Genomic DNA, 23,905 nt, shown 5'->3' on the forward strand with positions numbered 1-23,905 from the left:
ATATATGTTGGTTTAGCTTAGCAGCCCCCAGAACCAAATATCTCTCTGTACTTAGCTCAATAACAGTTAAAAAATTCAAGGACAATAATATATATAATCTAGACTCTCTGTGCATATTCCATCTTTACATGGCTTATTTTTCTTTTCTCCTTTAATCTAAGACTGTCTGTATTCTGTCTCTTTAAAGACTTCGTTTTATTTATTTATTTTTTATCCAACGCTGTGGCCCATTTAGAGGTCTTTTTCATCTGAATCTGTCTTTATTGTATATCTGTAATCCTTTCTGGCCAGGACCACTTCTTAAAATGCTAAGCGGTGTAACTAGAACTAAGGCTGCTTTGCCTTTTGGCTCCACTCAGTCCAACATGGTGGAGGCATGTTCACTGCCTCTGTGAGTCATGTACACCACCCTAGTTGCAGGTATTCAGTGGGTTTATATCATACCATTAAGCAGTTTGTAAGATGCTGCTTACAAACCCCATTTAAATGTTCTGCCTCCTGAAAGAGTGAGAGATGTTTGTCCAACTAGCACAAAGCAGAAAGCCTTCAGAAAGGAGCCACACAGTTTTTGCTGCTACTGCTGAGTCAGAAAACCTTCCTTAAAGGAATCACACGCCTCTGCTTGCTTCTAGCAAACAGAGCCTACCAGAGAAAATGCTGCTACCAAGAAGCTGTTCTTAACTCTGAACTTTTGTGTCTAGAATTCCTTTCAAGCTCTCTCAGGTTTTATGTGGATGTAGTCAGCTCACATTGCCTCCAATGTTGCAAATGAATCTTTGTGTGACTTCCCAGGTAGTTGTCATTTATTGCTTATTTTGGAAGTTGCTTGATTGCACTTCCTGTTTACTCAAGTAATACTGTTTCCCTTCTTAAGTCTTTGATGGGGTTGAAGACTAGATAGTCATAGTTACCTTCCTCTCATGTCTTAGTCACACTATGTCTAATACAAGACTTAGACTCCTTAGGATAGGATAATTATTGAAACCTTCAGCATATGTTTCTTGCTTAATATTGTTTATACTGGTTGTAATTCTAATTTTATGCTTGTTATTTGTTTTTATTGTATAGAGTTTTGTATTAGGCTTACAACTCTCTTATTTAGACAAAAGGGGGAGGTGCTGTGAGAACTCCTTAAGCCTATAGCCTTTAAAATACCTGCCCACTTGGACATGGTCTCTTATACTATAAATGCAGCCACAAAGCTTGTGCTCTTTCTCTCTCTCTCAGCTGTGGGATTTGGTTCCTGTTTCCTGCTCATGCAGAGAACTGTGATCTGGGAGTCTACACCTAAATAAAGAACTCTTTATTATACTCAATTCTGAAGTAGTATGGGACGGTTTTATAACATCCTTCTACAAGTTAGGCTCATACTTACCTATTTTTACATTTTTTGGTTTTGCTTTTAGTGCTGTATCACTGCTTTGAGGTTTTTTTTTTTTTTGGTTTTTCGAGACAGGGTTTCACTGTAGTTTCTAGAACCTGTTCTGGAACTAGCTCTTGTAGACCAGGCTGGCCTCGAACTCAGAGATCTGCCTGCCTCTGCCTCCTGAGTGCTGGGTTTAAAGGCGTGTGCCACCACCGCCCAGTTTACTGCTTTGAGTTTTATAAACGAATCTGTGAGGAAGTAACACCTATGTAAGATTGTCAGGTGCCATGAGAGTTACAGCAGTTGACAACTAGTGCCCAAATGTCAGCCCACTATAGGAATAATTACTTGATGGAGGTTAACCCTGTCCATATAAGATCTGCAGGACCATCAACTCTGGAAACCGTTGCTCACTTTTGTTAAAGCAGCTTGGTGTCACTCCAATATTTGCATTGTGGAATATAATCTCACGTGATGTGTATATGTAATCATGTAATCTTATGATTACATATCAATCTTTGGAGCACATAATTTGTGTATGATCAGGAAGATGGTTTTTCATTTGGCTATATAATTTATATACATACATACATACATACACACATATATATGTATATATATATATATACTATATATATGCATGCTTTATAACTAGATCTATTTGTCCCATGAGGATTGTAGACACTTAAAAACCTGGTCTGTTCCTTTTTACTCAGACTAATATCAAAAATAACAATTTCTCCTCAGTCTAACACAAACTGCATATGATTAGTTCACTTTTACCTCAAAGTCAATTCAAACTAGAGTAAAGCCTTTTTGAAAATAGATCATAAGTTTAAAACCTTGCAGCTGTGCACAAGGTCAGAGATGCAGATGTCCAACAATGTTATAACACAAAGCACCCTAAGAAAAGCATGCCAGTTCTTTGCTTGCCAGTCTGCTGGCAATAGAGCTATGTCTCAAAGTTTATCTCACTGGGCACTGACCCCCTGCCCTCTGGCCACACTCTTCATCCTGTAACCTTGGACCCTTGTGTTGTCGTGGTAAATGGCTCAGCTCCTTATCACTGGCTCTAGCAATGTGCTTTTGTCAAATGAGAGGCAACTCATATTTTTTATCACTTCAAGGCTCCTGGGAAAGGAGAGTTTTTAGGCTAGAAGAAGAAGCTAGGAGCAATTAGAAGTAGGGCAGGAGGATTAGAATAGAAGCAGAACAATAAAGAGATTGGCGTAAAGAAGTGTGGAGTAAGAGACTCATTTCTTGCCCTTAGATCCCTAGCCTTCCCCTGAATGTAGATTTCTTTCTGAACCCTGAGAGAGCTTGGGGAATCACCCTCAATAATGCTCACATTATAAGATGTTTTTCATCTATAAATAAACATTAGATTTCCTTTTTACTTAATTCTTCTTTAATATATTTCAAATAAATATTCAGTGTCCCAGACATATTTTTACTCATTTGTAAGTCATGTAATTAATTTTTTTGAGGTGTGATCTTACACATAGCTAGTCTGCCAAAGCCTTTATTAATTCTGAGAATTTAATGTAAATATTTTGTGGGGAGGTTCTTATGTAAATGAATATTATTCAATATGTGATTCAGGAGTCAATGCCCATTACTGGAGAATTTAGTGATGCTCTGGGTAAGATAAATTTTGACTGAGAGTTGGGAAATATTTTTATGAAGCTGACAGAACAAGGGAATGCATATGCTGAATCTAATAATAAAAATTATGTTTTGTATTGTATATCCTTAGTTTCTCTATTAGTCCACCTCTTATTTTTTCTAAAATATCAGACTGGCAGTTTTGAGAGAATGTCTTTTCTTGTGGTTAGGTTAAAAACACTAATATTGCTGGGCGGTGGTGGCGCACGCCTTTAATCCCAGCACTTGGGAGGCAGAGTCAGGCAGATCTCTGAGTTCGAGGCCAGCCTGGTCTACAAGAGCTAGTTCCAGGACAGGCTCTAGAAACTACAGGGAAACCCTGTCTTGAAAAACAAAAAAAAACCCACTAATATTGACAATATGATCAGCTAATCACAGCATTTGGTCCTTACTTTTCATCTACATGATATGACACACATAGTATTTAATAATCTTAGGTTTGCAGTACATTGTTGAGGAAAAGCAGTACAGATGGCTTGGTTATTAGTTTTCAGCACTATTGACTGTTTTCCTTGACACATCTTTTCTAACTTACAGTGGAATTTATGAGGATTCTTCTAGTCTTAGCCGTAAAAAGGATTTTATGTATACTGTAAGTATTGTTAAATTCCGTCAAATGCTTTCCTTCTTCTATATAGAGGGTCACCTATCTCATCTTGAAATTTTTTCTTGCAAATATGGTGAATTATATTTATGTTTTAAAGCCCTACTTCTGAAGTTGTGGGAATAAACACAATTTTAACATAGTGTAAATTTTTCTTCACGAAATCTTCATTTAGAATACTTTTGGTTTTCCTTAGGAGAAAGACTGTTCTGTAACTGTCTGTGATTTCTTGTTGCAGGTCTTCATCAATAACTATCTATTGACAAAGTGATGGTCAGTACTCCAGCAGCTGTGAAAATAACATGAAACCATGTGAAAAGCCATGGAGCACACTCTGAGACAGAGAACACCAAGTGCTGAGAGGAAGCATACAATATTGGTGTAGAGAGAGAAATGAAGTGAGCGTTTACAATTTTAAAATAAATGTGTCCCCTTAGGGAAAGCTAAGGAGTTAAGAGAAGTAATTGTGTATGGCCAGGAAGGGTCAGCCAGTTCAGAGTGACTGACTAGAAGCAAGAACGCAAAGATGATCTTGTCTTGTTTTTTTATTTTATTTTTTTAAACAATCTTTTTTCTTTTACATATCAATCTGGTGTGGGGCAATTGTCTGTATTCTATCAATTATATTTTAAATAAATGCTGATTGTTCAGTAGCTGGGCAGGAAGTATATAGGTGGACAACCAGACAGGAAGTAGAGGTGGGTCAAAGAGAACAGTAGAATTCTGGGAAGAGGAAAGCTTGGTCCACAGTCCTGGCCTAGCCACAGAAGAAAGCACGATGTGACTGCCTTGCTGAAAAAGGTACCGAGTCACATGCCTAACATAGACAAGAATAATGGGCTAATATAAGTTATAAGAGTTAATAGGAAGCCTGAGCTAATGGGTCAATCAGTTTATAACTGATGTAGACCTCTGTGTGATTTCTTTGGGACTTAACAACTGTGGGAACTGGGCAGGACAGAAAACCTCAGACAACACCAATCCAAGTTCCCCTCCTCCTTCTCCCCCACCTTTTCTCTACCCCACACCCGTTTACTACTCAGAGAGGGTGAGGCCTCCTATGGGGAGTCAACAAAGTCTGTCACATCACTTGAGGCAGGACAGAGACCCTCTCCCCTGTATCTAGGTTGAACAAGGTATCCTTCCTTAGGGAATGGGCTCCAAAAAGCCAGTTCATGCACCTGGGATACATACTGGTCCTACTGCTAGTGGCTCCACAAACTGCCGATGCCCCACAACTGCCACCCACATTCAGAGGGCCTAGTTAGGTCCTATGCATGTTCTTCAGCTATCAGTCTGGAATCAGTGAGCTCCCATTAACTCGGGCCACCTGTTTCTGTGGGTATCCCAATCATGGCCTTGACCTCTTTGCTCATGTTATCGCTCCTCCCTCTCTCAGACTGGACTCCAGGGGTTCAGCCCAGTGCTTAGCTGTGAATCTCTGCATCTGCTTCCATCAGTTACTGTATGAAGGTTCTATGATGAGAGATAAGGTAGTCATCAATCTGATTACAAGGGAAGGCCAGTTCAGGCACCATCTCCACTATTGCTAGGAGTCTTAGCTCAAGTCGTCCTTATGGATTCTGGGGGATTTCCCTAGTGCCAGATTTCTTGCTAACCCCATAATGGCTCCCTCTATCAAGATATGTCTTTCCTTGCTCTCTCCTTCTTATGTATATATGTGAACGCCTGCTATCTGTTTGTGAACCATATTCATGCACTTGCCTGTGGAGATCAGAAGAAGGCTTTGGAACCCTAGAACTGGAGTTACAGATAACTATGAGTCTCCTGGTATGGGTTCTGGAAACTGAACCTGGGTCTTCTAAAAGAACAACAATTGCTCTTGATGAGCTATCTCTTCAGTCCCTACTTATGTTTTTCAAAATAACTCACAGGAACTAACTAGGGTTCCTTTAAGTTGGAAGCTCCTTCTAAGAGAAATGCTTCCAAAGACTTTATAACTGCAAACTATACTCCACTTCTTAAAGATGCTACCACATCCTAACATACCACACTAAAAAGCCAAAGCTTCTAACACAGGAACCATTGGATGGCAAACTACATCCAAACCATAGGAGACTGAACTACTAGAGAATGAAGAAATTCTAAGATGGGAAAGAATTGGGGATAATTATTCAGAGAAATTACATACAGTTAGATGTACCTTACAGAATAAAATTAAAAAATTGAGGAGTCCTGCCCATATTAACATTCTTTAAGGTTTATGTTCAACAGAAATATTAGAATATCAGGAGAAAACTTATCTGTGAGATATCTTGGGTATGGGGTTTGTGCAATGAGAAAACATCTAGTTAGTATTTTACTGTCTTTAATTTTTAAGAACCATTTGACCAAGACAGGTTAGGAAGTGGCAACACCAGCTTCCTGTTACATGCCCAGTGCAGGAAAGTAGTGGTTCTACTCATTTAGTCTCCTGGGATTTAGTGTAATTTTCTACCATTGCTGTTCATAAGCTGAGAGTAACAGAAAGCACACCGTTGAAAATTAAATGCTTCTGCCCAAGAATGACATATCTCTCAGCTCACAATGCCTGAGCAATCCTTTTATAGGGCCTCATCTATCTTTAAGTAACAGAAATATGCACAGATCATGGAGTCCCCCAAAACCCAACTAGCAGACTGAGTCCTGTGTGTAAAAGCAAAGAGCCTGTATTCAAGCTTAAGCTTGGACTCTCAGTCTGTCTGATGCAGTGGTTGAAAGCACAGAGTGCCAAGACCAGTTGGGGTGAGGGGATTTCCAGGGTTCATGACGTTGATTGGCTGATATTTGTCTAGGGGTCTTGGAAAAAGGACACTAGGTGAGTCCTGGGCTCAGGATTACTGGTGATCTTACCTAATCTTATCTAATGGTTGAATGTCAGATACTTCCCTTTAGTTGTTGGCTCTCCCTGGGTGATGTCAGCTTATGGCTTTCCCTGGAACCTGGTGCAGCCTGCCATGGCAGCTGTGCAGCCTGGGCTCCGTTTATGCCCAGGCTGCCCTGGGTCCCAGAGCTAACACTGGTGAACACAGTTAATGCCTCTGAATTGGATGTTCCCTGAGACATTTTTAAAAGTCTGCTTGTTTATAAAGAAAGCAATACAATGTTATTTGTTGTGTTGGTCATTACCATATCTGTATTTATTTTCTGCTTTTAATTTCTAATACTTTTTATTCATGTCATTGTTGTTTCTATTTTCTTTGTTGAGATAAAAAATGTAAATATGAAGGTTTGGTTATTTTAATTGCTACAGTCCTCTAATGCCATCAGTATATTAATAGTTAGAGAAGAAAGAAATATGCTGTATGAATAGAAAATGAAGAAAGTTCATGAATAATAGTAATCATATTCTCTTGTCTCTTATTCAGATGACTATCATTTGTGAATGTTTCTGTATTGAGTTTTCTATTGTGGAGCCAAAAGCATTTGCTCTAGGCATCTAACCAATTTGTTCTTGGGTTTTATTTTTTTTTTATCTTTTGGATAGAGATTTATTGGAAGTTTTTCTTTTTTCTTTTTTTTTTTAAATATGCTTTTTTTCCTTTTTTCTTTTTTTTTCTCATGGTTTATTTTTTTTTATATTTAAAAATGTCCATCTCCTTCCCTCCTCCTCCCCCTCCCTCTGCTCCTCCTCCCCCTTCCCGCCCCTCCTTCTCCCCCTTCCCGCCCCTCCTTCTCCCCCTTCCCTCCCCTTCCCTCCACCCATACCTCCCCTCCCTCCCTCTCAAGGCCAAGGAGCCATCAGGGTTCCCCACTCCATGCCAAGTCCAAGGTCCTCGCAGCTCCCCCCAGGTCCAGGAAGGCGATCGACCAAGCTGAGAAGGCTCCCACAGAGCCCGTCCATGTAGAAGAATCAGAGCCCAGCGCCAATGTCCTTTGCTTCTCAGTCAGCCCCCCTGTTGGCCACATTCAGAGAGACGGGTTTGGTCGCATGATCCATCAGTCCCATTCCAACTGGAGTTGGTGATCTCCCTTTAGTTCTGTCCCACCGTCTCCATGAGTGAACGCACCCCTCACGTTCCTGACATTCTCCCTCATGTTCTCGCTCCTTCTGCTCCTCATCAGGACCTTGGGAGCTCAGTTCAGTGCTCCAATGTGGGGCTCAGTCACCTTCCCCATCTGTCGCCAGCTGGAGGTTCCCTCACGGTCCTGACTTTCTTTCTCATGTTCTCCCTCCTTCTGCTCCTCATCAGGACCTTGGGAGCTCAGTCCGGTGCTCCAATGTGGGGCTCTGTCATTTTCTTCATCTATCGTCAGGTGGAGGTTCTATGGTGATATGCAAGAAATTCATCAGTATGGCTATAGGAACTGGCCTTTTCAGGCTCCCTCTCCTCAGCTGCCCAAGGAACTAACTGGGGGCGTCTCCCTGAAAACCTGGGAACCTCTCTAGGGTCAAGTCTCTTGACAACCCTCAGGTAGCTCCTTAAATTAAGATATATGATTCCCTGCTCCCATATCCACCCTTCCTATATTCCAAGCATCCCATTCCTCCGAGCTCCCCCCATTCTCCCCTTCACATTTTTCTCTCCCCATCTTCCCTTGGCCCAGTCTCGCCCAACCCTCAAGTTCCCAATTTTGCCTGGCGATCGTGTCTACGTCCCATATCCAGGAGGATTACTATATCTTTTTTGGGAGTTCACCTTCTTATTATCTTCTCAAGGATCCCAAATTTATAGGCTCAATGTCCTTTAATTATGGCTAGAAACCGATTATGAGTGAGTACATCCCAAGTTCATCTTTTTGGGTCTGGGTTACCTCACTCAGAATAGTGTTTTCTATTTCCATCCATTTGCCTGCAAAATTCAAGATGTCATTGTTTTTTACCGCTGAGTAGTATTCTAGCATGTATATATTCCACAGTTTCTTCATCCATTCTTCCACTGAAGGGCATCTAGGTTGTTTCCAGGATCTGGCTATTACAAATAATGCTGCTATGAACATAGATGAGCATATGCTTTTGTTGTATGATTGGGCATCTCTTGGATAGATTCCCAATACTGGAATTGCTGGGTCCTGGGGTAGGTTGATCCCGAATTTCCTGAGAAACCGCCACACTGCTTTCCAAAGTGGTTGCACAAGTTTGCATTCCCACCAGCAATGGATGAGTGTACCCCTTACCCCACAACCTCTCCAGCAAAGGTTATTATTGGTGTTTTGGATTTTAGCCAATCTGACAGGTGTAAGATGATATCTCAAAGTTGTTTTGATTTGCATTTCCCTGATAGCTAGGGAGGTTGAGCATGACCTTAAGTGTCTTTTGGCCATTCGAACTTCTTCTGTTGAGAATTCTCTGTTCAGTTCAGCGCCCCAATTTTTAATTGGGTTAATTGGCATTTTACCGTCTAGTCTCTTGAGTTCCTTATATATTTTAGAGATCAGACCTTTGTCAGTTGCAGGGTTGGTGAAGATCTTTTCCCAGTCAGTAGGCTGTCTTTGTGTCTTAGTGACAATGTCCTTTGCTTTACAGAAGCTGCTCAACTTCAGGAGGTCCCATTTATTCAATGTTGCCCTTAATGTCTGTGCAGCTGGGGTTATGCGCAGGAAACGGTTCCCTGTGCCCATTTGTTGTAGAGTACTTCCCACTTTCTCCTCTATCAAGCTCAATGTGTTCAGATTAATATTGATGTCTTTAATCCATTTGGACTTGAGTTTTGTGCATGGTGATAGACACATATCTACTTTCATTCTTCTACAGGTTGACATCCAGTTATGCCAGCACCATTTGTTGAAGATGCTTTCTTTCTTCCATTGTGTGCTTTTAGCTCCTTTATCAAAAATCAGGTGTTCGTAGGTTTGTCGTGTAAGATCCGGGTCTTCTATACGATTCCATTGGTCAACTTCTCTGTTTTTATGCCAATACCAAGCTGTTTTCAATACTGTAGCTTTGTAATAGAGTTTGAAGTCAGGGATGGTAATGCCTCCAGAAGTACCTTTATTGTATAAGATTTTTTTGGCTATCCTGGGTTTCTTGTTTTTCCATATAAAGTTGATTATTGTCCTCTCAATCTCTGTGAAGAATTTTAATGGGACCTTGATTGGGATTGCATTGAATCTATAGATTGCTTTTGGTAGAATTGCCATTTTTACTATGTTGATCCTCCCAATCCATGAGCAGGGGAGATCCTTCCATTTTCTGGTATTCTCTTCAATTTCTTTCTTCAAAGACTTAAAGTTCTTGTCAAATAAATCCTTCACTTCCTTGGTTAGAGATACTCCCAGATATCTTATGCTATTTGTGGCTATTGTGAAAGGTGATACTTCTCTGATTTCCCTCTCTGCTTCCTTATCCTTTGTGTATAGGAGGGCGACTGATTTTTTGGAGTTGATCTTGTAACCTGCCACGTTACTGAAGGAGTTTATCAGCTGTAGGAGTTCTTTGGTGGAGTTTTTGGGGTCGCTTATGTATACTATCATATCATCTGCAAATAATGAAAGTTTAACTTCTTCCTTTCCAAATTGAATCCCCTTGATTCCCTTATGTTGTCTTATTGCTATTGCTAGAAATTCAAGCACTATATTGAAGAGATAAGGAGAGAGTGGACAGCCTTGTCGTGTTCCTGAATTTAGTGGGATAGCCTTGAGTTTCTCTCCGTTTAATTTGATGTTAGCTGTCGGCTTGCTGTAAATAGCTTTTATTATATTTAGGAATGACCCTTGTATCCCTAATCTCTCCAAAACTTTTATCATAAAAGGGTGCTGAATTTTGTCAAATGCTTTTTCAGCATCTAATGAGATGACCATATGGTTTTTTTCCTTCAGTTTATTTATATGATGGATTACATTGATAGATTTTCGTATGTTGAACCAGCCCTGCATCTCTGGGATGAAGCCTACTTGATCGTAATGGATAATTTTTCTAATGTGTTCTTGGATTCGGTTTGCCAGTATTTTATTGAGAATTTTTGCGTCAATGTTCATGAGTGAGATTGGCCTGTAATTCTCTTTCTTGGTTGAGTCTTTGTGTGGTTTAGGTATCAGGGTAACTGTAGCTTCATAGAAGGAATTTGGCAGTGACTCTTGTGTTTCTATATTATGAAATACCTTAAGGAGTATAGGTATTATGTCTTCTTGGAAGTTCTGGTAGAATTCCGCATTGAAACCATCTGGTCCTGGGCTCTTTTTGGTAGGGAGGTTTCTGATAACAGTTTCTAATTCTTCCCGACTGACAGGACGATTTAGAGCATTTACCTGGTCCTGGTTTAACTTTGGTATATGGTATTTATCTAAAAAACTGTCCATTTCTTTTACATTTTCCAATTTTGTGGCATACAGGCTTTTGTAGTAAGATCTAATGATTCTCTGAATTTCCTCTGTGTCTGTGGTTATGTTCCCCTTTTCATTTCTGATCTTAATAATTGGCATGTTCTCCCTCTGCCGTTTGATTAGTTTGGCTAAGGGTTTGTCAATCTTGTTGATTTTCTCCAAGAACCAGCTTCTTGTTTCATTGATTCTTTGGATTGTTTTCTGTGTTTCTATTTTGTTGATTTCTGCCCTCAGTTTGATTATTTCCAGTCTTCTACTTCTCCTAGGTGAGTCTGCTTCTTTTTTTTCCAGAGCTTTCAGGTGTGCTGTTAAGTCACCAATGAGTGCTTTCTCCGTTTTCTTTAAGTGGGCACTTAGTGCTATGAACTTTCCTCTTAGCACTGCTTTCATTGTGTCCCATAGGTTTGAGTATGTTGAGTCTTTGTTTTCATTAAATTCAAGAAAGACTTTAATTTCCTTCTTTATTTCTTCCTTGACCCGGGTGTGGGTCAGTAGTTGACTGTTCAGTTTCCATGAGTTTGTGGGCTTTCTGGGGGTAGCATTGTTGTTGAATTCTAATTTTAATCCATGGTGATCCGATAAGACACAGGTGGTTACTAATATTTTTTTGTAACTGTGGAAGTTTGCTTTGTTACCAAGTATATGGTCAGTTTTCGAAAAGGTTCCATGAGCCGCAGAGAAGAAGGTATATTCTTTCCTATTTGGGTGGAATGTTCTATAGATGTCTGTTAAGTCCATTTGGTTCATTACCTCCATTAAGTCTTTCAATTCTCTGTTAGGTTTCTGTCTGATTGACCTGTCCATTGGTGAGAGAGGAGTGTTGAAGTCTCCAACTATTAGTGTGTATGGTTTGATGACTGCCTTGAGTTCTAGAAGTGTTTCTTTTACATAAGTGGGAGCTTTTATATTAGGGGCATAGATATTCAGGATTGAGACTTCATTCTGATGGATTTTTCCTGTTATGAGTATAAAGTGTCCCTTTCCATCTCTTCTGATTGATTTTAGTTTGAAGTCAACTTTGTTGGAAATTAGTATGGCCACACCCGATTGTTTCTTAGGGCCATTTGCTTGATAAACCTTTTCCCAACCCTTTACTCTGAGTAGGTGTCTGTCTTTGTGGTTGAGGTGTGTTTCTTGTAAACAGCAAAATGTTGGATTCTGTTTTCGTATCCAGTCTCTTAGCCTGTGCCTTTTTATAGGTGAATTGAGTCCATTGATATTAAGTGATATTAATGACCAGTGGTTGTTAACTTCAGTCATTTTTAGTAGTAGAGTTTGTGTGTTTCCCTTCTTCTAGTTGTGCTGGTGAAGGGTCGCTAGATGCCTGAGTTATTGTGGGCGTTGTTGGACTCCTTGGTTTGTGATTTTCCTTCTATTACTTTCTGCAAGGCTGGATTTGTGGCTGCGTATTGTTTAAATCTGTTTTTGTCCTGGAATATCTTGTTTTCTCCATCAATGGTGAATGCAAGCTTTGCTGGGTATAGTAGTCTAGGCTTGCATCCATGTTCCCTTAGTGTCTGTAGCACATCTATCCAAGCTCTTCTGGCTTTCATGGTTTCCATTGAGAAATCAGGTGTAATTCTGATAGGTTTCCCTTTATATGTTATTTGACCTTTTTCCTTTGCAGCTCTTAATATCTGTTCTTTATTCTGTATGTTTTGTGTTTTGATTATTATATGGCATGGGGATGCTTTCTTTTGATCCAGTCTATTTGGTGTTCTGTAGGCTTCTTGTACTTTCATAGGAACATCCTTCTTTAGGTTGGGGAAGTTTTCTTCTATAATTTTGTTGAATATGTTTTCTGGGCCTTTGAGTTGTAATTCTTCTCCTTCTTCTACCCCAATTATTCTTAGGTTTGGTCTTTTCATGGTGTCCCAGATTTCCTGAATGTTTTGTGTTAAGAATTTGTTAGATTTGTTTAATTCTTTAATCTGTGAGTTTATTTCCTCTATAGTATCTTCAGAGTCCGAGATTCTTTCTTCCATCTCTTGTATTCGGTTGGAAATACTTGTCTCTGAAGTTTCTGTTCGTTTACTCAGAGTTTCCATTTCCAGTCGTCCCTCAGATTGTGTTTTCTTCAATACCTCCATTTCATTTTTCAGGTCTTGTACTGTTTCCCTTACCTGTTTGATTGCTTTTTCTTGTTTTTCTTTTTTTTCTTGGGTATCTTTGAGAGATTTATTTATTTCGTCTACCTTTTTGTTTGTCAACTCCATTTCTTTATGGCAGTTTTTTACCTCCTGCTTAAGGTCCTCTATTATTTTCATAAAGTACTGTTTAAGGTCGGATTCTTCTATATCTTCTGGGGTAGGGTGTTCAATTCTTGTTGTTTCGGGATGTCTGGATTGTGGTGATGTCATGTTGCCTTTCATGTTGTTGGAGGAGCTCCTGCATTGGCACCTGCCCATCTCTTCCTTCAAAAGGAGCCCGGAGGCGTTTGGTGTCCTAGACCAATCTTTGCTGTGACTGAAACTGGTTGGATCTCCCCTGTGTCAGAGGAGGACCTGGAGGCCAGAGTCTGATTCCTCTGGGTGGATGGCCTTAGAACAGGAGCAGGACACCAGTTCAGGTGGAACTGAACTGGTGGAATACCACACAGCGAACCTGGCAGCACAATCTGAAGGAGCCCGCACCCCTCCGCAGGAATCCTCAGACCTGCCTGGAGGCCAGAGTCTGACACCTTTGGGTGGATGGCCTTAGAACTGGAGGAGGACACCTGAGAACACTAGGCAAAGCTTGGGAGACACAGGGATGGGAGAAACAGACACAAGCCTGCAGAGGGACGTGGGGGTAGGGGGTTCTGTGCTCTCTTCCAGGGCAGGTTGCCCCAGGGTCCGCATTCACTCACCAGTTCAGATGGAATGTCAGTGCACAGGATCGGGGATTCCAGGCAGCCCAGGGTTGCAGCCCAGACAAAAGGGCCAAGGTGGGGGCAGGGCGGGATGGAATACCACACAGCAAACCTGGCAGCACAATCTGAAGGAGCCCGCACCCCTCCACAGGAATCCTCAGACCTGCCTGGAGGCCAGAGTCTGACCCCTTTGGGTGGATGGCCTTAGAACTAGAGCAGGACACCTGAGAACAACTAAGAAAATATCACTAGTGCTACTGTGTTGAGAGGTCAGCGAGGTATGAAAGTGCATCTCCAGAAGTCGTCATCAGGACTGCAGTGTCCCAAAGAATGATGGATCCTCTGGCAGACTGTCAGGTCCCCTTGCAGGCCAAGCAGCTCTCAGACAAAGGCCTACCTTGTCCCAGGCAGTCAAATGAAGGAGGGGACCTCCCACCGGCCTGGGTGCACTCAATTCCAGGTCCCCAGAGCCCAAACAGGCTGAGCTGTGGGATTTTGTGGCCCCAAAGACAGGAGGATGAGGCAGGGGGGAGGGGAGGATTCTGGGTGCAAGCTGGGAAGGGACAGGAAGAGAGAGGCAGTATCCGGGGAGAATAACCCCAGCAGGAAGAGCAGGAAGTGTCTGTTCTTGGGTTTTAATGAGATAAACTAATTAAAGGTAACAAGAAGGAACATATGAGGTATTTATATGAGCTAGGTAGTGTTGGAGACCAGCTTCAGTAAGTGTACCACTTACAAGGGTAGGGGCATGGGCATTAAAATAATAAGTAATAAGAATGAAGGCATGAGTGAAAATAATAAAACAGAAAACATAGGATAGTACTTGGAAAAAGTTCCAGTGAATACTGAAATCATCTGTGTTTAATTTTCCATACACTATTATATCCCAATACAAAAGAGGGGAGAAGGCAAAAAGACTGCTTTAACATGATACAAAGGACACCTAGAACAATAATTTGTTTCAATACTTGAGACATCAAGTCATTAATCCTTGAGAAAAGCATTCTGTTGTTTAGGTAGTGAACCCACCCTAGGTCAAGTATCCTGAAGGCAGTTACTCCCTAAGTCAAACCTCTTAATTCAAAAGGAGCAGAAGTAACCTTGTATTCTCTGACCTTTGGTCAGAGTGGAGAGGATCTACCTCTATGGGCCATCTTAATGTCCAAAACACCAAGTAATCACACCCTAGGTCAAGGGCAGCCGCACTTGTTGTTAACAACTTTGAGCAACCTCAAACTCTCTGACCTTCAGACAAGGTGGAAGAGGCTCACATTTCTGGCCTCCACATATTCTTTCCTTTTATTAATTTTAATAAAACCCATGCTTCTGCAACATAACCGATGACTTGTCTGTCTTAGGTGAACATTTTCCTGTTTTTCAGACTTTCCTGTCTTCCGTACATGCATTCTAATCACGCATGCCCATTGTCTTAAGTGTCTGATTTGGAGAGGATCTTGCCCATCGCTCACCACAACCTCTGTAAGCAAAGGGCTAAGGAAAAAAACATCTTTAGGAACCCGGAGTCTTTGAGCCACTCTTTGATAAGAGAGTTTACCAATAACAAGATAACCATGCACAAGCAGATGATGCTTTGCCATATACATGCTCCTATGGCTGCGGTATCTTCCTAATAAAAGGAGTAGAGGATCTTCGGGGTGGGAATGCCCTTTTTAATTGGACTAGACTGTGTATTAACAGTTTTTACTTGTATCAAGATCTAAATTTGTCTTATTGAACATGTCAAATCCAAGAACTCACTGACAATGTTAAACTTCCCTTGGATAAGTTCTAATCTTTCTAATCAATAGCATCTTATAGTGAACTTAAGTAGTTACAAACGTTAACAGGTCAGTACCCTACGTCTATCATAGATATTAATAATAAACACACAATTTGTCAAATCTCAATTCTCGTAAATCCACTCTAGTCAAAATACAAGAAAAGATTTCTGTGATGGGTGAGAGTCTAATTGCGATGCTGCTTTTAAGTTCCAGTCTCTGAGCAGTAGCAAAAACCCTTAGGCTACCCTCCTCTTCTCTGAAGAGGGGCTTCAGTTACTCTTTGTAACAAGTCTTTTTTTCCAGAGGGGAAACCTGAGGTCTTAGTTCTCAGGTTCTTTCAATATTTTAACATTTCAATAGCAGATTGAATATCTCACTGGCAATTTGTATCCCAAATATAAAATAGTCAAATGTTCAATTGGCATTTTGGGGATGGCTCCAAGGTAAACAGGACTCACTAGGTCTGGAAGTTTGCAGAGCAAGTCCATCAAGAGGCTGGGAATCGCCGTCACCATGATCTTCCTTCCCTTCTCAGACTTCAGCAATCTTATTAAGTCAGGAATAGGTTCAGAAACCTCTTTCTGCTTCTTCTATGGAGTCATCAGCAGCTGCGATGTCATCAGGGCTGGCCTTCTGCTGTACATGAGGTCATCTCATTAAGCTTTATTTTCTTTCTGTGAAAAAAGCACAAATATGTCCTCAACCCTGTATTAAGACAGAATTGGGTTCTTTCCATAATCCAGTGCCAGGGTCTTTCCACATTGCTTTAGCAAAGGTCACCTTGGTGGCACCCTTTGGAGTGGTGTATTTCAAATGTCAAGACATTTTTTCATTCTTTGGAAATTACATGCATTATGCAATGTATTTGAATTATATCCATCCCCTATTATCTCCTTCCAACATCCCCTTCAAGAATCTCCAATAGCCCGGTTTCAATAGCCTGCCTGCAGCAAGGTAGGCCCTTTGTCAGCGAGCCGCTTGGCCAGCAAGGAGACCTGACTGTCTACCAGAAGATCCATCATTCATAGGGGTGAGTGAATTGAATTCAATGGGTTGAATTGAACTTCTAAAAGAAGACCCAAAGGGGATTATTCAGAGGAAGAAATGGGCAGGCGCCAATGCAAGAATTCCTCCAACAATTTGAAAAACAACATGAACGCACCAGAACCCAGTGAACTTACAACAGGAGGACTTGAACACACTAATCAAGAAGAAGTAGAAAAATTGAATTTATGAAAGTAATAGAGTCTCTTAAACAGGAGGTGAAAAACTCCCTTAAAGAAATGGACAAGAAGAATAACAAAAAGTTTAAAGAATCCAGTAAATCCGTAAACGATATCCTAGGAAACCAAGAAAAAATAATCAAACAGATAATGGAAACAGTGCAAGACTTGAAAACTGAAATGGAGGCAAGGAAGAAAACACAACCCGAGGGCCTAAATACCTAAACCACACAAAGACTCAATCAAGAAAGAAAATTACAGGCCAGTCTCACTCATGAACATCGATGCAAAAATACTCAATAAAATACTGGCAAACAGAATCCAAGAACACATTAGAAAAGTTATCCACTATGATTAAGTAGGCTTCATCCCAGAGATGCAGGGCTGGTTCAACATATGAAAATCTATCAATGTAATCCATCATATAAATAAACTGAAGGAAAAAAATATATGATCATCTCATTAGATGCTGAAAAAGCATTTGACAAAATTCAACACCCCTTTATGATAAAGGTCTTGGAAAGATTAGGGATACAAGGGTCATTCCTAAATATAATAAAGGCTATTTACAGCAAGCCAACAGCTAATGTCAAATTAAATGGAGAGAAACTCAAGGCCATCCCACTAAATTCAGGAACACGACAAGGCTGTCCACTCTCTCCTTATCTCTTCAATATAGTGCTTGAAGTTTTAGCAATAGCAATAAGACAACACAAGGGGATCAAGGGGATTCGAATTGGAAAGGAAGAAGTTAAACTTTCGTTATTTGCAGATGATATGATAGTGTACATAAGCGACCCGAAAAACTCCACCAAAGAACTCCTACAGCTGATAAACTCCTTTAGTGATGTGGCCGGATACAAGATCAACTCCAAGAAATCAGTCGCCCTCCTATACACAAAGGATAAGGAAGCAGAGAAGGAAGTAATAGAAGTGTCACCTTTCACAATAGCCACAAAGAGCATAAAATATCTTGGGGTAACTCTAACCAAGGAAGTGAAAAATCTATTTGACAAGAACTTTAAGTCTTTGAAGAAAGAAATTGAAGAGGATACCAGAAAATGGAAGGATCTCCCTTGCTCTTGGATTGAGAGGATCAACATAGTAAAAATGGCAATTCTACCAAAGGCAATCTATAGATTCAATGCAATCCCTTTAAAAGTCCCATCAAAATTCTTCACAGATCTTGAGAGGACAATAATCAACTTTATATGGAAGAACAAGAAACCCAGGATAGCCAAAACAATCTCATACAGTAATGGAACTTCTGGAGGCATTACCATCCCTGACTTCAAACTCTATCACAGAGCTACATTATTGAAAACAGCTTGGTACTGGCATAAAAACAGAGAAGTAGACCAATGGAATCAAATAGAAGACCCAGATCTTAACCCACAAACCTATGAACACCTAATTTTTGAGAAAGGAGCTAAAAGTACACAATGGAAGAAAGAAAGCATCTTCCACAAATGGTGTTGGCATAACTGGATGTCAACGTGTAGAAGAATGAAAGTAGATCCATATCTATCACCATGCACAAAACTCAAGTCCAAATGGATTAAAGACCTCAATATCAATCTGAACACACTGAACCTGTTAGAGGAGAAAGTGGGAAGTACTCTACAACATATGGGCACAGGAGACTGTTTCCTACGTATAACCCCAGCAGCACAGACATTAAAGGGCAACATTGAATAAATGGGACCTCCTGAAGCTGAGCAGCTTCTGTAAAGCAAGGGACACTGTCACTAAAACATAAAGGCAGCCTACTGACTGGGAAAAGATCTTCACCAACCCCGCAACAGACAAAGGTTTGATCTCTAAAATATATAAGGAACTCAAGAGACTAGACTTTAAAATGGTAATTAACCCAATTAAAAAATGGGGCACTGAACTGAACAGAGAATTCTCAACAGAAGAAGTTCGAATGGCCAAAAGACACTTAAGGGCATGCTCAACCTCCTTAGCTATCAGGGAAATGCAAATCAAAACAACATTGAGATACCATCTTACTCCTGTCAGATTGGCTAAAATCAAAAACACCAATGATAGCCTTTGCTGGAGAGGTTGTGGGGTAAGGGGTACACTCATCCATTGCTGGTGGGAATGCAAACTTGTGCAACCACTTTGGAAAGCAGTGTGGCGGTTTCTCAGGAAATTCGGGATCAACCTACCCCAGGACCCAGCAATCCCACTCTTGGGAATTTACCCAAGAGATGCCCAACCATATTACAAAAGCATTTGTTCAACTATGTTTATAGCAGCATTATTTGTAATAGCCAGAACCTGGAAACAACCTAGATGCCCTTCGGTGGAAGAATGGATGAAGAAAGTGTGGAATATATACATATTATAGTACTACTTGGCAGTAAAAAACCATGACATCTTGAATTTTGCATGCAAATGGATGGAAATAGAAAACACTATCCTGAGTGAGGTAACCCAGGCCCAAAAAGATGAACATGGGATGTACTCACTCATAATTGGTTTCTAGCCATAAATAAAGGACATCGAGCCTATAATTCCTGATCCTAGAGAAGCTAAATAAGAAGGTTAATCCAAAGAAAAACATATAGTTTTCCTCCTGGATATTGGAAGTAGACAAGATTGCCGGACAAAAAAATGGGAACTTAGGGGTGGGGTGGGATGGGGGGATGGGGGACGGGGGATGGGGAGAGAAAAGTGTGAAGTGGAGGATGGGGAGAGCTTGGGGGAATAGGATGGTTGGGATATAAGAAGGGTGGATATGGGAACAAGGAATTATATATCTTAATTAAGGGAGCCATTCTAGGGTTGGCAGAGACTTGACTCTAGAAGGGTTCCCAGGTATCCAGGAAGATGCCCCAGCTAGTTCCTTGGGCAGCTGAAGAGAGGGAGCCAGAAATGTCCAGATCCTATTGCCATACTCATGAATATCTTGCACATCACCATAGATCCTTCACCTGGTGTTGGATGGAGAAAATGACAGAGCCCCACATTGGAGCACCGGACTGAGCTCCCAAGGACCTGATGAGGAGCAAAAGGAGGAAGATCATGAGCAAGGAAGTCAGGACCGTGAGGGACCTTGGTGTTTGCCATCTACCCCATCGTTTCCTCTTCTGTGGTCTGGAGTGAGAAGTGGCATGTTGTCCAATGAACTCCCTGTCCTTGTGCAAGAAGGGAAACTCTGACTTCACTGTACAAAGCACATGAACACTCTGTTATATCGGATCTGTCAGGGTTGTACTGTTCAAAACAGGGGAAGAAGTCACCTTTCAAGACTCACTTTCCACGGGCTCTTATTAAACTGAGAGGAGGAAGGAAGGGAAGACAGAGAAGAGAGAGAAGTGTTTTCACCGAAATTGTCTGCCTCCCAGCACACAGAGAGAGGATGCTTCAGGAATCCCAAGTGCTTCCATGGACCATGGCTTGGGCCTCCATCCTGTTTCTCAGTGTCTGTTTCATCACCAGATGTGTTGTAACATATCGCAGCAGTCAAATTGACGAGCAGAAGAAGCTGCTGTCCCATGAAACTGTGAAGGAGCTCTCCTGCTTTGGTGTCACGTCAGGTTCTGTCAGGAGCTGCTGTCCTTTGAACTGGAAACGTTTTCAGTCCAGTTGTTACTTTTTCTCTACGACCACCCTGACCTGGCCATCAAGTTTAAAGAATTGCTCAGAAATGGGCGCTCACCTGGTGGTTATCAACACACTGGAAGAGCAGGAATTCCTTTTTAAGACAAAACCCAAGAGGAAAGAGTTTTATATTGGACTGACAGACCAAGTGGTGGAGGGTCAGTGGCAATGGGTGGATGACACACCTTTCACAGAGTCCCTGAGCTTCTGGGATGCTGGGGAGCCTAACAATATAGTTTACCTGGAGGACTGTGTCACCATAAGGGACTCTAGAAATCCCAGGAAGAATTGGAATGATATACCGTGTTTTTACAGTATGCCTAGGATTTGTGAAATGCCAGAAATAAATCCTTTGGACTAAATGCAAATGAACACAAAAGACATGATTTGAATGCATAAGGAGGAATAAGAGTATAGCAACACCCAAAATCTAAAATCTAGCATGAGAAAATATCTATTATAGATTATAAGGACCATATATGTATGTGTTACTCTAATATAAGTAAAGGTGAGGGTTTTTGTTCCCATTGTTAAAATCCATGGTACTGACTGATAATCTCAACATAACCTGCAAATACTATTTTCAGAACATGTGGAGTAATCCACTAATAAATACAGCAAGAGGAAATGGAAAAAAAAGAATCTACAATATAGCTCCTCCCAACTTCATGTCTTTTTTAAAAAATTAATAATCCAAACTTCCAATTCATGCTGTCCATATATGCTCAGGTATGGGGCCATTCCCTGGGATATGGTCAGCCTACCTGTTGTCACCCCATCCAAACAGTGGCTTTCCCTCTGTCAGCAGGCTTCAACTGCCAATGGCTCCCTTTTGGGAATTAGGCTTGGAAGCCAGTGTTCTCATCTATGCTGAAATTTTAACTGTCTGATCTTGTGCAGATGACCACAGAAGCTACAAGTCATGTGTGTAGCAGCCTCGCCATGTCCAGAAGCCAGCATTTCATAGTCTCATCATTATCATTTGGATTTTGCAGTCTTCCTGTCTCCCCTTCCACCATAGTCCTTGAGCCTTGGGTTGGAGGAGGTTGGTGTAGATGGCCCATCTGGGACTGGACACTCGTAGTCACATCCTCTCAGCACTTCTGACTAGTTATCAATCTCTGCATTATACTACCCTTAAAAAAAGAAAGAAACTTCTCTGACCAAAGTTGAGAGCAGCACAAATCTCTAGGTAGAAACATAAATATTTTGAAGGCAATTTAATAACGTGACCTTTAGAAATGCAATAAAAGTTGGTTCAACTCTCAAGCCCTCCCCAGACAAGGACTTTTGCTCAAGTTTACAATACAAGACATGAAATCCTTGCTGTGTAATCTGTCTCAAACCCAAGGAGAAAGTGAGTAGTTAGCCCCATAATGGTCATGCCACTATTACACTACTGGGCATATCTTTCCTGGCCAGTCTGTACTGTAGCATGCAGAATCCAGTGTTAGGTAAGACTGTTAGTGACTTTTCTCCCCCAGATACCTTCCCTTTATGGAAATTACTGGAAAGCTATAGAGTTCCTGGTCAGCTTGAGATTAATTTCTGGAAAACTGTTGTTATTCAGAGAGTATAATGTGGGCATCTTAATGTTCAAAGTGTTTTTCCCATAAGGAGATTAAATTGCTTTTAATTTTCTACTTACTGAAGGGATGTCAGTGAATTCATCTAGAACATTTGATAATATCTTGGGCCATAGCATTTTAGTGTTATGGAATATTTAACTACGCAAAGATGTGTTACACTGGTTAATGCTTTGGAATATTACCTTAACTGTGTAAAGGTATGTAAGTTACATTTTTATCTTCTGCATTTGTTTAATTATGTAAAGACGTGGTGCTCTTTCACCTTGCCTAGCTAAGGTACCAGATTAGTCTAATAAAAAGCTGAATGACCAATAGCTAGGCAGAAGAGGGGTAGGTGGGGCTGACAGGCAGAGAGAATACATAGGAGGAGGAGTCTAGGTTCAAGAGAAGAATAAGAAGAGGAGAAGGAGAGAATGAGGGAGAAAGAGAGGACCACGCCCAGGGCCAGAAGCAAGGCAGCCACCAGTCAGATATGGAGACAGCAGGAAAGCAGGACACACAGAAAGAAAGGTAAAAAGCCCAGAGGTCAAACACAGATGAAGAGAAACAGGTTAAGTTATAAGAGTTAGCAAGAAACAAGCCTAAGTTAGGCCGAGTATTCATAACTAAGAATAAGTCTCTATGCCATGATTTGGGAGCTGGATGGAGGACCTACAAGAGAAAGCCTGGTGTATTTTAGCATTGACTTTTTGTAGTATTTTATTTTATTTTTTTATTTTTTTTCCTCATGGTTTATTTTTTTATATTTAAAAATTTCCATCTCCTTCCCTCCTCCTCCCCCCTCCCTCCCCTCCTTCTCCCCCTTCCCTCCCCTCCCCTCCACCCATACCTCCCCTCCCTCCCTCTCAAGGCCAAGGAGCCCTCAGGGTTCCCTACTCTATGCTAAGACCAAGGTCCTCCCAACTCCCCCCAGGTCCAGGAAGGTGATCGACCAAGCTGAGAAGGCTCCCACAGAGCCCATCCAGGCAGAAGAATCAGAGCCCAGCGCCATTGTCCTTTGCTTCTCAGTCAGCCCCCGCTGTTGGCCACATTCAGAGAGACGGGTTTGGTCGCATGTTCCATCAGTCCCATTCCAACTGGAGTTGGTGATCTCCCATTAGTTCTGTTCCACCGCCTCCATGAGTGAACGCACCCCTCACGTTCCTGACTTTCTCCCTCATGTTCTCGCTCCTTCTGCTCCTCATCAGGACCTTGGGAGCTCAGTTCAGTGCTCCAATGTGGGGCTCAGTCACCTTCCCCATCTGTCGCCAGCTGGAGGTTCCCTCACGGTCCTGACTTTCTTTCTCATGTTCTCCCTCCTTCTGCTCCTCATCAGGACCTTGGGAGCTCAGTCCGGTGCTCCAATGTGGGGCTCTGTCATTTTCTTCATCTATCGTCAGGTGGAGGTTCTATGGTGATATGCAAGAAATTCATCAGTATGGCTATAGGAACTGGCCTTTTCAGGCTCCCTCTCCTCAGCTGCCCAAGGAACTAATTGGGGGCGTCTCCCTGGAAACCTGGGAACCCCTCTAGGGTCAAGTCTCTTGACAACCCTCAGGTGGGTCCTTAAATTAAGATATATGCTTCTGCTCCCATATCCACCCTTCCTATATCCCAAGCACCCCATTCCTCCGAGATCCCCCCATTCTCCCCTTCACACTTTTCTCTCCCCATCTTTCCTTGGCCCAGTCTCGCCTAACCCTCAAGTTCCCAATTTTGCCTGGCGATCGTGTCTACTTCCAATATCCAGGAGGATTACTATATCTTTTTTTTGGAGTTCACCTTCTTATTATCTTCTCAAGGACCCCAAATTTATAGGCTCGATGTCCTTTAATTATGGCTAGAAACCGATTATGAGTGAGTACATCCCATGTTCATCTTTTTGGGTCTGGGTTACCTCACTCAGAATAGTGTTTTCTATTTCCATCCATTTGCTATCTTATATTTCTTTAATATTCTTATTTTAAGCTTT

The 23,905-nt window shown here is 41.4% G+C and overlaps 1 protein-coding gene across 1 annotated transcript; it reads left to right on the forward strand.

The window, feature by feature from the left end:
- Positions 1 to 2,974: 2,974 nt before the first annotated feature.
- On the forward strand, positions 2,975 to 20,726 carry LOC119826017 (C-type lectin domain family 4 member E-like). The gene is given in 3 exon segments (XM_042055940.1): positions 2,975 to 3,008; positions 20,045 to 20,134; positions 20,137 to 20,726. Coding segments are annotated over 3 exon segments (714 nt in total).
- Positions 20,727 to 23,905: the final 3,179 nt, after the last annotated feature.

Source organism: Arvicola amphibius, chromosome 11 (genome assembly GCF_903992535.2).
Source record: "Arvicola amphibius chromosome 11, mArvAmp1.2, whole genome shotgun sequence".
NCBI classification, from domain to species: domain Eukaryota; kingdom Metazoa; phylum Chordata; class Mammalia; order Rodentia; family Cricetidae; genus Arvicola; species Arvicola amphibius.